The sequence below is a fragment of the Euprymna scolopes genome, chromosome 10 (genome assembly GCF_053919585.1).
Source record: "Euprymna scolopes isolate OS-2025 chromosome 10, ASM5391958v1, whole genome shotgun sequence".
In the NCBI taxonomy this organism is placed as follows: domain Eukaryota; kingdom Metazoa; phylum Mollusca; class Cephalopoda; order Sepiida; family Sepiolidae; genus Euprymna; species Euprymna scolopes.
Genome location: NC_136491.1, coordinates 31,499,401 through 31,515,936, shown reverse-complemented (window position 1 = coordinate 31,515,936; position 16,536 = coordinate 31,499,401). Strand labels below are relative to the sequence as shown.

General features: G+C 35.0%; 1 protein-coding gene across 2 annotated transcripts in view; it reads left to right on the top strand.

The window, feature by feature from the left end:
- The window catches only part of LOC145285910 (DNA-directed RNA polymerase III subunit RPC3-like), a 61,163-nt gene that overhangs the window by 33,153 nt on the left and 11,474 nt on the right, over positions 1 to 16,536 (top strand). For both annotated transcript variants that reach the window (XM_080134389.1, XM_080134390.1), the window contains exons 8-12: positions 117 to 168; positions 4,885 to 4,945; positions 6,920 to 6,986; positions 11,503 to 11,586; positions 15,348 to 15,449. In XM_080134389.1, coding sequence (XP_079990515.1) covers positions 117 to 168; positions 4,885 to 4,945; positions 6,920 to 6,986; positions 11,503 to 11,586; positions 15,348 to 15,449 — 366 coding nt within the window. The remainder of the gene's footprint in view (positions 1 to 116; positions 169 to 4,884; positions 4,946 to 6,919; positions 6,987 to 11,502; positions 11,587 to 15,347; positions 15,450 to 16,536) is intronic.

The window sequence follows — 16,536 nt, the reverse complement described above, 5'->3', positions numbered from 1 at the left end:
ACTCAGCCGTTTTCGAGTCCATAGGGAACAAACTGACAGACACACAAAGTCTCGTTCATATAATAGTAGAGAGAGATTTGTTTCATTTTTTTTTTTTTTTTTTTTTTTTTTTTCAGTCAGAATTTGTAAACCGGTGTGGAGACAGTGGTGGTGGAATGTATGAAATTAGTATCCTTTAACTATTTCAATAATGATATTATTAACGGTAAGTATGTGTTTGGTGATTACTAGATTGTGATTTTAAAAAAATGGAAAAAATTTTTAATCTATATATATAAAAGCGAAAATGTGTGTATGTTTTTTTTTTGTTTTTTTTTAATTTTTATTTTTCTTCCTTTGAAGATTGTAATGCCGGGTATGGGGCAGCCAAACCAGCTGCCAACATTGCCCCACTTTTTTATTGAAACCAACCGAGAGCTCTTTTTAGTATCCTCGCTGTTCCCTTAAGTGCAATTGTCTGAATCTCTTTTGCACTTGGTTCACCAGGAATATTAGTTAGGTAGGACTTCAGGTTCTTCTTCATAAGTCCTGTGGCACCTATGATAACTGGTATGATCGATATCCCCTTTAGGTTCCAGTTTCTTTTCATATCATACATGAGACCTTGGTATTTGTTTTTTGTTTTTTTTTTGTTTTTTTTTTTCTTCCTTTGAAGATTGTAATGCCGGGTATGGGGCAGCCAAACCAGCTGCCAACATTGCCCTGCTTTTTTATTGAAACCAACCGAGAGCTCTTTTTAGTATCCTCGCGTGTGTCCGCTAAAAACTTTTGACAGACACAACGAAAATTCACAGACTCTGTATCATATTGAAGCTCCATCCTTCGCTCGAAAAATATTGAAAAGTTGGCCAAAAACGCTAATTTTTTCACCCTGAAATCGACAATTTTCGACAAGGGGGGAGCAACAAAAACTGTCCTCTTGTTACAACGACCGGTTCTACGCATGCGGCAGATGACGTCATGACCTGATTTACTTTAAATAGTTGAAAGTCTGACTAAATTTCATGTACGTCGCATTAGCTCAGTTGGTTAGCGCGTTGGTTCGTTATCTAAATGTTTTAGGTTCGAATCGTGGTGTGAGATTTCTTCTTTTTTTTTTTTTCGATTTTTTAAATTTAAATATTGAACAGTGTTATTTAAGCCATTTTTCACGTAACGTTTGTTTTTCTGTTTTCTTAGATTTTCATTAACACCCCCACCCCCGACCGACCACATACACCCAAAAACACCCGGGTACCCACCGATTTTTTAAATTTTAATATCGAAACAGGCTTATTTAAGCCATTTTTCACATGTTTTTTTTTTGTTTTTTTTTTTGGTTTTTAGTTTTAACGTTCGTTTTTCTATTTTCTTTTTTGTTTTGGTTTTTTCGATTTTTACATTTAACATCGTTCGTTTACCTTACGTTAGTTTTTTTTTATGTTTTGATTCCCCCCCCCCGGCCGGTACCCCCCGCTTAAGTTTTAACATTCGTTTTTTTTTTTACCCCCCCCCCTCCCCCCAGTCTATAATATAAATCTCACCTGTCTGTTTAAATGTATGTATGTATATTTGTATGTCTGCCTAAAACTTTTGACAGAGGCAACGGATTTTTTTGAAGCTCAACCTTAACCAGACGACGAATATCGGAAAATTGGCCAAACACATTAATTCCTTCACCTTCAACTGGGAACTTTTCTACAGGGATGGGTTACTTTTTTTGCCCATATCTTTGAAAATCATCGCCTCTTTTCGATTGTTTAGCCTTAATTTAAACCTACGTCACTTCCGGTTTGACGATGGGTGCAATTGTAACACCAAAGAGAGGCAGCGTTAGACCATTAGGGTCGATGTGACACTTTTATTTAACGTTAATATTTTATCCCGGGCAATATCGGGTAATTTAAGGATAGATGTTAAGATCTTATTCCGGGCAACACCGGTTAAATATTTTTGTCCCGGGCCGACATCGAAAAAGAAAAAGAACTTTGCTGGCTTCAATTTTGCCAAAGTATTTTTTTTCTTTCTTTCTTCAAAGCATGATTCGATTGTTGATATTTTTTCTCTGATTTGAAGTCGCACATACGCATGGGTCAGGTTCAAAAGATGCGCCGACCGTTTGTTGTTGACAAATTCAAGAACACAATTCATGTGTCAGCTGGAAGTAACAACAGGTGGATTATGTTTTTGCTTTGAACTAAAAACTACACACACACACGTATTTGTTGGCATCACAAAATATATTTGTGACAGATCAAAACAAGGATAAATAATTTCTTTGGAATTAAAATTTCACACACGCATTTGTCGGCTTTAAAGAATGTTTGTCGAATCAAATATTAAATGATTTTGTATGACTCTGATAAAACCATTTGAACCCAAAATAACATCCCCAACTGTTTTCATTCTCAAACCGAATCGCAGTTCTGAAATATAGATCAAGAGATTTGTGCCACCTGACAATTTTCAATAACATATTTTGTCGAGATGTTAACAGAATAATAAATTGTTTATTTCCTTTGATAATGACACGTGTCACATCTAAGGGCAGAATTAACGAAGCATTTTTTTTTTTTTTTGGACGCAGTTTTCTTACTTACGCGGTTATCGCATATTACGCAGTTTGGGAATTATCCAATGAGAGAAAACTGGTTAGTTTCCATCAGGCGTTTTTGATTGATCGGGGAGGAGTTAGAATTATTCTTGGATTGTGGGAGGTGGCCAATTTCTGTCATCAGTCAAATTATCCAATGAGAGAGAATCAGACGATTTGGTTATCGAGCATTCTGATTGGTTGGGAAGGAATTGGGAATTGCCGCCCCGCCCAGTGCTCTACTATATAAAGACCAAGAGAGTCAGAGAATCTGGGAAGTCGGAGCAAAACAGAGCGAGTCCGAGAGTCAAGCCACCTCACCTCTCCTCTCTCTCTCCCCCCCCCCCCTCGCCTATTGCCCCGATAACTAAAAAGGGTTAAATTAATAGACCTGTGAATTCCAGCAAGGGGAAGCCCCACTTAGAAGTTTAAATGCTTGCTTACAAATTCATACTCCAAACTGTACATGTGTTTGTATATATTTCTTTTATGGTTTTCTTTTAATACATTCCATATAACCCAATCTCCGGAGTCTTTGTTTATTCAACATTCTTCGATTTGCTGATGTGCTGATGTTTTCATTATTATTATTTTTTTTACTTGTGAAACTGCTTCCGTCAACGGGCACCCAGTATCTCCGAAGACAAAATCTCTAGACGATCACAAAAGATCCGGCCTTGCGGACATTGCAGCAAAGACGATTCCACCAACGCACTGAAGAAGGGCTTACTGGGTGACGCGACGTACCGGCGGGTTCATACAATAGAACTTTCTTTTCCTTCTTCACGGTGTACGGGTTGGAGCCTGCTTACTACTCCTATTTTTTTTTTTTTTAACACAATATTAAAAAAAAAAAACTAACACCATGATTCGAACCCAAAACGTTTAGATAATGAAGCAAACGCTCTAACCAACCGAGCTAACACGACGTACATGAAATTTAGTCAGTTCTTCAACTATTTAAACTAAATCAGGTCATGACGTCATCTGACGCATGTGTAGAACCGATCTCGTCATGAGAGGACCGTTTTTGTTGACCCCCCCCCTGTAGAAAATTGTTGATTTCAGGGTGAAAAAAATTAACGTTTTGGGCCAATTTTTCGATATTTTTCGTGCAAAGGAGTGAGCTTCAATATGATACCGAGTTTGTGAATTTTCGTTGTGTCTGTCAAAAGTTTTTAGCAGACACACAAACATACACACATACATACATACATACATTTTCGCTTTTATATATATAGACTAGCGAGGGGTACCCGGCGTTGTCCGGATGTTTGGAGGTGTGGGGGGGGAGTAAAAAAAATAAAGTAAGTATGGGGATCGAACCCGAACCGTTGAGGCAAAGTTGTAAATTAAAGTGTGAAAAAAAAAACGTGCGACGTTAACCATTGCCCCACCGTGAGATGCTAACAGAAACACGTTTGAATTTATTTAATTACTTGGATTTGGCAGGTGCCCATTTTAATGAGTTAATGAGGTCATGTTTGACTGCGGGATAGTACCTTCATTTACTGCTGAACGCTTTTTTTCCCCCAAGATGTTATAGGAAAAAGACTAACCCACATGCGGCGAGTGACAAATGTTGAATATTTATCTTCCCGAAATCGAGCAAATTAAATAGACAGGCGAGCTTCGTTGTTAACTGTGAGATATTACGATTTATATGGGATATAAAAAGTTTTAAAAAGTTGTGAAGTGACCGACCGCTTCTCTGAAAAAAGCTTTTTGTAGACATACAGAAAAAGCGAACACACATACAAACATACATACATTTTTGCTTTTATATTTATAGATGGTTGTGTAAAGTGAGAAAATGTGTTCATCCATCTCGCTACTGAAATCAACACAAAAAGCAAATGGCTGCTCCCATGTCTAACTATCAGGGAAGATCACCACTGGTTATTTTCTGTTCAGCAGTTTCTTCCTGTTTGGGAGAGATAACTCTTATATGTATACTAATGTTATTTGAAAGAACTTCAGAGATTATTTACCTAAATGAACTTACTTTTATTAGATACTTGCTTTCCTGGCCCAGCATCACTCAGGATTATTTAAAGCCTGCATTCATTTATGAATTCATATAATTTTGCTGCCATGTTCAATATTAGTTAGATTTTAAAGAAAGAAGAAATTTAGAGATCTATTTACTTAAATGAACTCAGTTTCATTATACTTCTGGTTTACTAAAGTGCACTAATGCTATTTTTTTTTTCTCACTCTGACGTTTAATGAATACAAAGATAAGGAATTGAAAACTTTATATGTAAAATGAAATTATCAGAATGACGATTTCCTTAATAAACGTCTCTCAGATATTTACAAATCCTTGACTGCTTTGTGTAAGAGTCACATCGAATCAGTTGTTCAAGAAAGGTAAGACAACTTTTCTTTTTTTTTTTTCCATTATATTATTTTGGTGTTTAGACATTTGCACAAAAAAAAAAGCTGATTAGTTATATTAATATTTCAATAATTTTTAAACAACATAAATTCATACAAAGAAATAAACATAAAAGTAAAAATAACAGCAATGTTTTGAATAAAATTTTTATCAGAAGATAAAATCTTTCAAGTCAGACATGGTTTTAAAGTATCAATACCGCAAAGCTAAGCCTTGTAGCAGCAACCTGTGGCTACTACCAGGTCAGGCTGCCTTGACGGTAACCTAACACCTCTGTTAGTCCAGGCCAAGCTTCTTTGGTCCAGGCTTTCTTTGCAGTAATCTGAGGTTACCATCGGACCAGTTAATATTAGTTAGTTTAATGTGATGTGTTCCGGGTTTAGCCTAGGGGTTAGGAATTTCGCAAGAAATTTTATGCCCAAATACACGTCGTAAGAAAAAGAAAAAGTGTGGAATTTTGCCGGCCGTAATACTATCACAACTGCATGGCATTTCCCAAGTTTTGAATTAGTAGAATCGTCATGGACTACCCGATAACATTCACGTTTAATAACAAAGATGGCAAGGAATGAAAAAGGTTGGACACCAAATGAATAATGTTAAAATGAAGGAAATAAAAATACTAAAACAGTCATAATGAGAGTCCAGTCACAGACAACATCAGATCAGGAGGGGGGGGGGGTCATTGGTGGAGATATATTATTTTTTCTCTTCCTTTTCTCTCCTTTTCTTTCTTTTCTTTTTTGATAAAACACAGAGTCACAGTTAATACAAAATATTAGAATATTCAAAATGAAAGTCAGGTCACAGACTTTGGCAAAACAAAGATATAGACCAAACAAAATATTAGGATAATCAAAATGAAAGTCGGGTCGCAGACAATATCAGGTTGGGATGGGGTTATGATTTCTCTTTTCTTTTGATAATAAAGTCACAGTTGAAACAAACATTAGAACAATCAAAGTGAAAGTTAGGTAACAATGTTCTTTCTCTCCTTATCTTTCTTTTCTTTTTCCAATTCTTTCACCTTTATGCTTGGTGAGGAAAGAAATTATTTCACGGAAAGAACTCGATTATCACTGAGGGGGGGGTGAAATATGAGAGAATGGATATCGAACGATACTTAGCTTTTTTGGTGGGAATTTCTCCCCTGACGCGCGCATTTTGGTGACGTAATAATATCCTTAGTTTTTCTTTATCACTTCTTTTTCTTTCTTCATCATCTTCGATATGCGGTTTGTCCTGACAAAGTTCTCGGGTAGAATGTCTCTCGTTAAATTATGTTGACCAAGGTAATTCCATGTTGGAGTAAATGCCCCTTTTTGGTCTCATGGCCGTTCGCCAAGTTGAGTTGAGCTGATCATTTGTCGGTCACCATGCGTCGTCCACGCGGGTGCATATTCCTGCTTTTTGGGGAGCAGAAAATATTGCCGTCATTTCACAACGATTGTCAGCTTGAAACTAAACTTTTTTGCGCGATTTCTTTCTGCACTTAACATCACGATCGCCTGATGTCGGTTGTCATGGTTACCTATGTTTGCGTGGGTGTTTGACTGCTGCTTATAGTTGATCAGTGAGGGAGGGAGGGATTGTGTCGTTCGATTGTTCGCTGTTCAACTTAGGAAGGGGAGGTCTGCTGCTTGATTTGGAAGGGGGGAAGGGGAGGTCTGTCTGGCTCATATCTATATATCCATTATGATATAAGGAGGGGGGGTATATATTTTTCTCCTAACATTAAATATTGTTTAAATATTGTAATTAGTTTAAATATTGTAATTAATTTAAATATTGTAATTTAAATATTGTTTAAATATTGCAGTTAGTTTCAATATTGTATTTAGTTTGAATATTTTATTGTACAAATATTGTATTTCGTTTGAAAATCTAAAATTTATTAATATCACTTATTAGAATTTAATATCTTTTTATTTAATCTTTTTTCAAAGATTTGGTTCTAAAAGCCTCAGAATCTTCAGGATTTTACTTGTAAAGAAACATCTAGAACAAAAACAGGTTAGTTGTTTTTTGTTTTTTTTTTATTCAAAATCTTTTAAATTTTTGATTACACAAGCCTTGAAATTTCTATCCTAATTGATATCCATGTTTGGTATGAAAAAAACAGAAAATCTTATTTTTCTTGAAAAATGAAATTGTCTGTTTTAAGAAAAAAGATATTGTGTGATATTAGAGATGCCCCCCCCCCTTTCACCACCAAAGTGTTAGGAAGTAATTAAAAAAAAAAAATTAAGAAAAAGAGGAAAAACTATAACAAAGGGAGGAAATACTTTATCAGAACAAAATTAGAAATTGTTCAGTTAACATCTCAGCAGACTTTAAATCTCCAAACTTTCTTAAAACAGACAAATTTTAACTGCATAGTTAGATTCTTCACATTGAATTTGCAGAATCTTTGTGTGGTTAAAGACGGCCAACAAAAAAGTAGGTCACAAGTCTAGGCGAGCCCGGGAGATGACGTCAAAGCGAGTGACCACATTCTTGCAAAACAATGTTGATTGGAATGCCGATCGATTGGAAATCATCATTCTATACCATAAAAAAAGGGACAAACAGCGAGAAGACACGAGACAACAGCAACATGAGTGGAGAGAAACGCAGTCTTTTATAAATGGCCCACCAACCCCGTCACGTTGCAATCAGATTTCTCAATCTGTTATTAAAAACTTAAACGTACAGAAATAAATAACGGATATTTTATAATCACCTGTGTGTATTCTCTTTTCCACTGATGCGTGTTTAAGCATTTTTAAATTAAAAAGATATCCAGATATCTGGATGGTTCAACGTTTGAGGGCACATCTCAACGAAGTTTCTGGCTACTGTTATAGTTTATAGTATGGTACTTATTAATAAATTGTATTAATTTTGATATACAATCCATATTAAATAAAAAAGTAGTCAACCACCTCAACAGAAACAACCGTCTTAGTGACATGCAATATGGTTTCTGCTCTGCAAGATCTACAGCAGATGTGCTAACGGTTATATCACATAGGATTAGTGAATCTCTTGACAAAGGTTTCCTTTCCAGGGCAATTGCTCTTGACATATCGAAGGCCTTCGATAAGGTATGGCATAAGGGCCTACTTCACAAGATTTCCAGCTATGGTATTACTGGAAATATTTTCTTAATCATTAAATCATTTCTCTCTGATAGGTTCATAAGAGTAGTAGTTGATAGGCAAAAATCAGAAACTCACAGTATTAATGCTGGAGTCCCTCAGGGTTCCATCTTCAGCCCAACTCTCTTCCTGATCTACATTAATGATCTTCGAAATTACATCCTTACATCATTCGTAGACATTTATGCTGATGACACTACCATCTATGGTAGCACATCTAAGACGGTAAACGACCAAGTTCTCTCTGATTTTCTCTCCTCTGATCTTGAGCACGTGGTACAATGGAGAAAGGAGTGGCTGGTTACTTTTAATGCATCTAAAACCAAGCTTCTATCTTTACATCGTCAACACTCTGATTCCCATATGGCATCAATTGAAATGAATGGCTTTCGTCTTGAAGAGGCCTCATGTTTTGACAAGCTTCTGGGCTTGAACTTTACTCCTGATCTGAAATGGAACACGTACATTAAATTTGTTGCTGCTGGAAAAATGGTGGGATCCTTCTATCGATCCAATAAATATCTCACTGCTGATGCAATTCTCTATCTATATAAGAGCCAAGCTCGTCCAAGGATGGAGTACTGTTGCCACATCTGGGCAGGAGCTGCTAGAAAGAGAAAGGACTTATTCTGCCTTGATAGAGTTCAAAATAGACTTCGTAGCCTCATAAGAGATGTCCTTTTCTCTTCCCTGCAATCTCTTTCTCACAGAAGAGATGTAGCGAGTTTGTTCTTACTTTATCGTAATTTTCATGGCAAGTGCTCGACTGAGCTTCAATCTATAGTCCCCCCTCGCCAAACTTTCACAAGAAACACTTGTCTAGCTGAAAACACTATCAATAATTCCCCCCACTCTTTATATGTGCCTAAACCTAAATGTAGATTCCATGAACAAAGCTTTTGTCTTAGAACTGCCTGTGGAACTGCCTTCCGTTTTCCTGCTTTCCGGCTGACTACAATATGGTTGTCTTCAAGTCCAATGTAGACAAGTTCTTGATAAGCCGTTACCTTAAGTAAACAAATTTACTGAATTTCCATTACTGACAATTACTATATTGTCCAATTGACTACTGTACACTCTTTAACCCTTAACCTTGAGTGGCCCCTGGGCCTTGATAAGTGGTGATGTCTATGTAAAAAAAAAAAAATTAATTAGACTAAAATGAAATTGACGACTCATCCATCCTCATCATCATTTTAGCATCAGAGTGGAATGTAACACTTGTATCTTTATGCAACATAAAATTCTGACTGGTTTGTGCAGAATATAAAATAATTAATGTTATTCGATAGATCAATGTTAAAAATCAATTTCATTTTGCATGAGTCGTTCTTTTTTTTAAAGATGCCAACATTTGCTGAAATGAAAAACTGAATTATCTCCCTTCTCAGATAACTCTTTAAAATTACTCAAGACAATAAAATTGCTTTTTCCTTTTAATTAGACTTCATGAAACAATAAGTATCCTCACTAAAAATTAGAAAAAAATTAGAGAGTAGAAGTTTTAATTAAAGATAAAAAATCAGCTTTCATATTTTGCCAATCTGCCATTCATTATTACTTGGTTAAATGACAGACTGACTTATCTCCCCTTGATTTACAGGTATTTTCACTCTTATCAATGGTCAATCAGCAAAATACGATAAAACTGATTTTTATTTTTAATTAAAATTCTTAGTGATACCTTTTCCAAATTTTTGGTGCAGATACCTTGTGAGCATACAATAGAAATAAGTGTTATTGTTTCATTAGAATATTACTGGAGTGGATAATGTTGTTGCAAGCAGGATCAGAAACTGCTGCAATCATAGAGGGCAAGAGCAAGTAGTAGTCTTAGTGTTAGGAGCAGTTGTTTCAGTGCTGGAGTTGGAGGTTGTGGATTATCACTGGACAGGCACTAATGCTGTATTGTTATTGCCAGATTGGAGCTGCTGCTAATACTGTGCTGTCGTTGCTAAGCCAGTACTTGTATAGAAATTAAATGCGCTTCTATATATTAGTATGTAATGGAAACTGTCGCACAGAATAAAAAACAAAACCTTTTTTATAACGCCAACAAAAGGATTTTATTCAATTAACTACACCATTCGGCATAGGTGGAAGAAAGTCCTGTGTCCTCATGAGGAACAGAAGTAGATGGTTCTTGTGGTGCTGTTGAAAGTTCAAGCAAAGATAGTCGATGCTTGAATGTCCAGTGGACAGGGACAGGAGGAAGAGTGGGGAGGGGGATATCTTTCGTTGTTGCTTCTAGGGTTCTCTCTGCTGATCGACCATGATTCCCAAAGGGGTTGAAGTAGTTCTTCAGTTGACAGATCAACTCAATATGCCCTACAAGTTGATTAGTTAGTGTCCTGGCAGGAACAATTCTCTGCAAGAGAAAATAAGCCTTTATTTATGACTGCTACACTTTTAGGCAGTGTAGTACTACTACTGTCACCTTTGTCATGGAGGCTTGCTGTCTCAGCTATCGGTGAGGCTAAGGGTAAGCCCCAAAGTTGATGCTACTGCTAGTTGGTGGAGCAAACTCCAATTTATTATAAGCATATTCACAATTTACATGTAAAAATAACAATAGAAAAAAGTTGGATCAAAATAATGACACCAAATTTAAAAAAAAATAATATTAGGAAGGTATTTCACCAAATATTTAAATCAGTAATGGGATGATTTTAAAATTTTTCATAATTCCAATACAATTACTGATTCTGATTCTTCTAAAATCTCTAAATATTTAGCGATAGAGTTTTAAATTTTCAGATTATTGTAAAAACCCATGTAATATGTGCATATATTTTTTGTAAATGTAAAAATAAACTTGTCAGGGGTTGATCTATAGATATTAGTTTTACTTGTAGTTAAAACTCAATAAATATGGGGTGGCTCAGGACACATCGTTACCAATTGAAAAAAAAAAAAAAAAAAAAGAAAAAAAAAATTGGAACTTTTTCCAGTTTCAAGATCAGAAAAATCTGTGCCAAAAACAATTCTTTTAAAATTTAAGAGAGCATGAGGGGGTCCAAGACTTCTATCTTTCAGAACTATACAGCACCTATTTCAAAATTTTCACTTTATCTTAACAATCAGTTAAGGGCGCAGATGTATTCACTGATGCTTGTCTAGTAATATACAAGGGTCTTCCAAAAGTAATGCCTCTTATTTTTTATTCCGCCCGCATGGATCTAAGAAAGCGACCTGTCATGGATGTGCATCAGAAGCAGAGATGTGCCATTGAATTCCTGGCAAAACTAATGGGAATGGTGCTGACTATGTAGAAAAATAAATTCCGGAGCACAAAAGGTTGCTTGTTTAAAAAAAAAAAAAAAAAAAAATAGGGGGCTTTAGTTTTGGAATGACCCTCGTATATCGGTTTAATAATTTTATCTTTTCAGATTGAAGAATATGCGATGGTTCCTGCCAAAGAAGTAAAAGAATATCTCTATAATATGTTCACAAACGGTTTTGTTACATTCACTGTAAGTTTACGTTTTTTTTTGTTGGTTTTTTTTTCTATCATAAGTTTTATGAATACTTATTTTATTTTTTTGTTTGAAATCAATAGAAACATTTTTTCCTGGTGTGATTATAAACTAAATGCTTTTTTTGGGGAGGAGTAGGGGTAGAGTTTATGGTCAGGATTTTAGGTTTACGGTTAGTTCCTCCAATCAGAAACGGTATATCCCGAACCCACCCCACATTCTCTTCTTCAGATTTTTTTTTTTTTTTTTTTTTTGTGGCCATGTCTTCCAGCTCGTTTCAGATACTACAGCTTTGAAATATTTCCATATTTGAAATCTGGAAATATTGGTTATTTTTAGTGCGATGGTTGTTGTTTTATGATGTCATAGTTAGGACCTTTGTGGTGATCAGATTTTCGTAAGCTTTTAGTATGTTATTCCCCACATATAATAGTAATTTTAAAAAATCATAAAACATTTTCTTGGAATTTGTTCAGGCTAAAGGTTTTTTTGAGGGTGGGGGTCATATTGTGACTGGACTACAAAGTTTATTTCCGATAAACATATTCTAACAAAATTGCTTCCGTGAGGGTTACAAGATGGTCATCTTCTAAATCTAATATAAACACTTGCGATAAACTGTGCTCATTAAGTAGGGCTATGACAACAGCATATTCTTTTCGTTGTTTTGACTCTCGAATATATATTGGACACAGACACAGTTAATCAACCGAGAACCACATCCCTCTATATCAAAGCATATAAGATATCAAGGGATACACACTCGAGAGTCAAAACGATGGAAAGAATATGCTGTTGTCCTAGCCCTATTCATCATTTGTACACAGTTTGAGATTTTTTTGATGCAGTCATATCTTAATATATTGATTTGCCGTTCATGTATAGTAATTACAGAGAATCTTTGAAGTTTAACCATCTCAGGAGTCAGAAAAGAGTGAGAAGCATCTGAGACATGCATGCTATTTGCATACAAAAAAAGAAACTTAGAAGGTAGGGCTATGACAACAGCATATTCTTCTCATTGTTTTGACTCTAGAGTATATATCCGACACAGTTAATCAACCGAGAACCGCATCACTCTATATAAAAGCATACAAAACATCAACGGATACACACTGGAGGGTCAAAACAATGAAAAGAATATGCTGTTGTCCTAGCCCTATTTATGAGACATAAATTGTTATTCATCATCATTCAACAGTCTATCCATCTTACCGTTTTTTGGGTTTTTTTTTTTTTACTAACGGTCACCCCTAACAAGACATATCGCCACCTGAACGTAAGGGGCTACGAATTGGAACCATGCCTAGGAAAGATTAACAAGATGTTGATTCACGTTGCATTTGAACTTCTGCATATCAGTACAGTCAGGGAAGCAGGTAGCAGGAAGGGAATTCCAAAGTCTATCTGTTCTAAGGAAGAAGCTATTAGAATAGAAAGCCCTCCGGCATTTAGGGATCTCAACAATGAAGAGGTGCGATTTTTTTTTTTTTTTTTTTTTTTTTTTTTTTTTTGCTAAGTGGATTTGTCGAGGGGACACAAGTGCAACGAGTTCATCAGAGTACGTTCTATTAAAATACTTGTATAACGGGCACAGGGATGCAACATTACGGTTATCCTCAAGTGGCTTTTAGCCTTGATAAGTGGTGAATCATAAATCCTCTCCTCCTCCTCCCCACCGAAAAAATACCAGCGTAATATTAGCTGTCAGGGTCCCATTTATGGTTTACACAATCTATTGTCCGCAGACTACAAAACAAATTAATTTCAGACTTTTTAGTCGTTGGCCACTCATATATCTAGAAAGGATGTTGTTAGTCTCTCTCTACTCTTACTCTATCATTATTTCTATAGAAGGTTCTCAACCAAGTTTCCATCTCAAGTCCTTCCTTGTAAGACTTTCGCAGCAAGAACTCATCTACCTACCACCACTTTAAAAAAAGAACCTTTCTAATTTTGTGTACCTAAGATCAAACGGAATTTCCATGCGCAGGGTTTCTTTCCAAAAACACACCGCCACTAGATAATTTCTTCAAGGGCTACAACATCGTCATCTTCAAAGTTTGGTTTTACAGTCGGTAATATGATCATCTTCAAACCTTGTGGTTTACTTTTGGCAGCTTCATAACTCTCGCTTCCATTATTTGGTCCTTTAGTCCTCACATTCCATGAGCAAGGGGGGAAGAATTGCTGTTTTCTGAATCAGAATCTATCTAACATTTCTTGTTGGTTAATTTTTGACCTTTAGGTAATTTTCTTTTTAGCTCCTTATATCAAGTGGATTAATGCTTTGTCCTACAAAATAAGTTTATATATTATTTATTTATTTTTTTGTGGACTATTCTTCCTCATCTTCTAGTTGGCCAGAGGAATAGTTGGCCGAAACATTGTGAAACGACAACTAGAAGATGAGGATAATAGTCCGTGAATAAATAAATAAATAAATATATAAATTACTGATTTCAAACGGATTCCAATAAAAATAATACATAATGCCATTCGGTATGAACCCGACAGTAGAAGACCAGATGAGAACAAAAAAAAACTTGGATATATATAAGAGCAAAAATCAAAACTTGATCGCCCTTTGAGGCCGTGGTGCAGTGAATAGAGATGTTAAATCTCTACGGTTCCAAGTGAGCAGTTTCAATCCTACCCAAAGCCGGCTGAAAATGTGGTGAGGCAATAACAACTATGGGAAGCAGTAATTACTGAGGATACAGTTGAACATTCAACATTCCTATCCCGTCATGGTTTACCATCTGACGAAGGTCAAAGGAATAGTTAGGTGAAACGTTGTGAAACAACAACTATAAAGATGAGGATAACAGTCCACAAATAAATAAATAAACAAACAAATAAATAGATAAATAAATATATAAATAAATATATAAAATTACTCATCTTGAAAGTATTCCAATAATAAAAATAAAATAAATTTATATCTTAGATTTAATCAAACTCTGGTAAAATTTTAGAAAAACATGAACTCGAACTAGTAGATAAAAATATATTTTTCTTGTAGATTTTGTTGTGCTGAAAAAGAATCTGAAAACCGTATCCATTGCAAATTAATAGTTTTTGAGATATTAATATTTTTCTAGGGGATTATTTTCTTTGTATAATAAGCCATAATGGCGTAAGTCGGCTGACTGCTCATGCGCACAGACCAAAGAGTAATCACATTTATTTTTAACAATTAGCATTTTATTAGTTTCCGTAATTAAAAAGTAAATATCACAGCACATCATTTTATTTGATTTGGTAGTATTTTCTTACATGATGCGTTCACATGAGCACGAACGTAGTAAAGTGACTTGTCATTGTGGAGGAATCTTATAGCAGACATTTGAAAAACAAGAAAGTTTAAAAAAAAAAAAGAATTTTTTTAATTTTTTTTTTTTTTCTTACATAGTTTTTAATGCTTTTTGATTAGTCTATAAATTTATCTAGTCTATAAATTTATCTAGTCTATAAATTTATCTAGTCTATAAATTTAAGTTTTCACAAGCGGTTTACAAAAACATATTTTTACGCTTTTCATTCTTTTTTGTTGGGGGGGGTATTCAATTATAGAACTTGTATAGCTTAACGGGTGCTTCTGCATTTTAATTAACCATTTTTCTGTAACTAACATGCCGACATTTATTGAGCAGAGTACTGTTTAACAGTTCACAAAAATTCTGTGTTTACATGGGGGGGGGGTAGATTAGTCAAACTCTTTTTTAACTCTTTTTTTTTTTTTTTTGATTCTTTAGGAAGTGTCCAAAGCACCTGACCATGCACCTTCACGGACATATTATCTCTTCACGGTTGACATCCAACATGTTGCCCGGATGCTTCTAGAACGTTGTTATCAGGTGAGTCCTCACAACAGAAAAAAAAACATGACCTCATGTGATTGTCTAATTTCTATATTATGCAAACAAAAAAAAATATTGAATTTCAAGTGAAACAAATGGTACCTACATAATTTTCAGGTCTCAAATAGTAACACATCCAAAAATTATGAAAAACGATAAGGTAGAAAAAATTATTAATGAAAAAAGAAATTTGTGATCGATGCCTGCGTTCAGTCTCAAAAGACAAAGGATACCCCCTGTAGGGGCAGCTGTGCATGTAATCGTGTGGCAAGGGTTGCACAATTGGAAACAATGCCGAGATAGGCGGAGAGAACATGCAGCACCTGGAAGTCCCTAATGATCACCCATCTGGTACTGGCCAGGCTCATTGTTGCTTAACTTCAGTGATCTGATGGGAACCGGTGTGTCAACCGTGATTATGCCGTACAAGAAATTTATGAAAGGAAGCGAAATCACTATATTACACTTACTAAAAAAAGAGATAAGTCGATAGGGGAGACAGTTAAGTTCTGTTACTTATATCACGTGACCAATGTAATTCAAAATGTCTGACAAAATTTATTCCTTATATAAACTTTATCAAAAACTGTTTTATTTTTCTACCTGATCGTTTTCCATAAACGTTTGGATATGTTACTATTTGCGACATGACAATTACATAGGTTTTATTTGTTTTACTTGAAATTCAATATTTTTTTGTTTGTATAATAAAGAATCACTAACTATTTTACTGAAAAATATTTTGACAGGTTTTAGTCTAAGAATTGTACAAGATCTCTGTGTGCTATAATCAGTAGTGAAACTATGTAAAAAACATTTTTTAAAAAAAGTAAATTTACTTGCAATGCTGTACTTCTGGAAATCAAATTTCTTGACAGTTTTGAAAAAGAAAATGTCTTTTTCAAATTTATTGACAATTTTGAAAAAGAAAATGTCTTTTTAAAATTTCTTGACAATTTTGAAAAAGAAAATGTCTTTTTAAAATTTCTTGACAATTTTGAAAAAGAAAAAATAAATATTTTTCTGACAACTAGTTACAACACCTAACTGGATCCTTTTTCCTATTTATTCACAATTCCATACA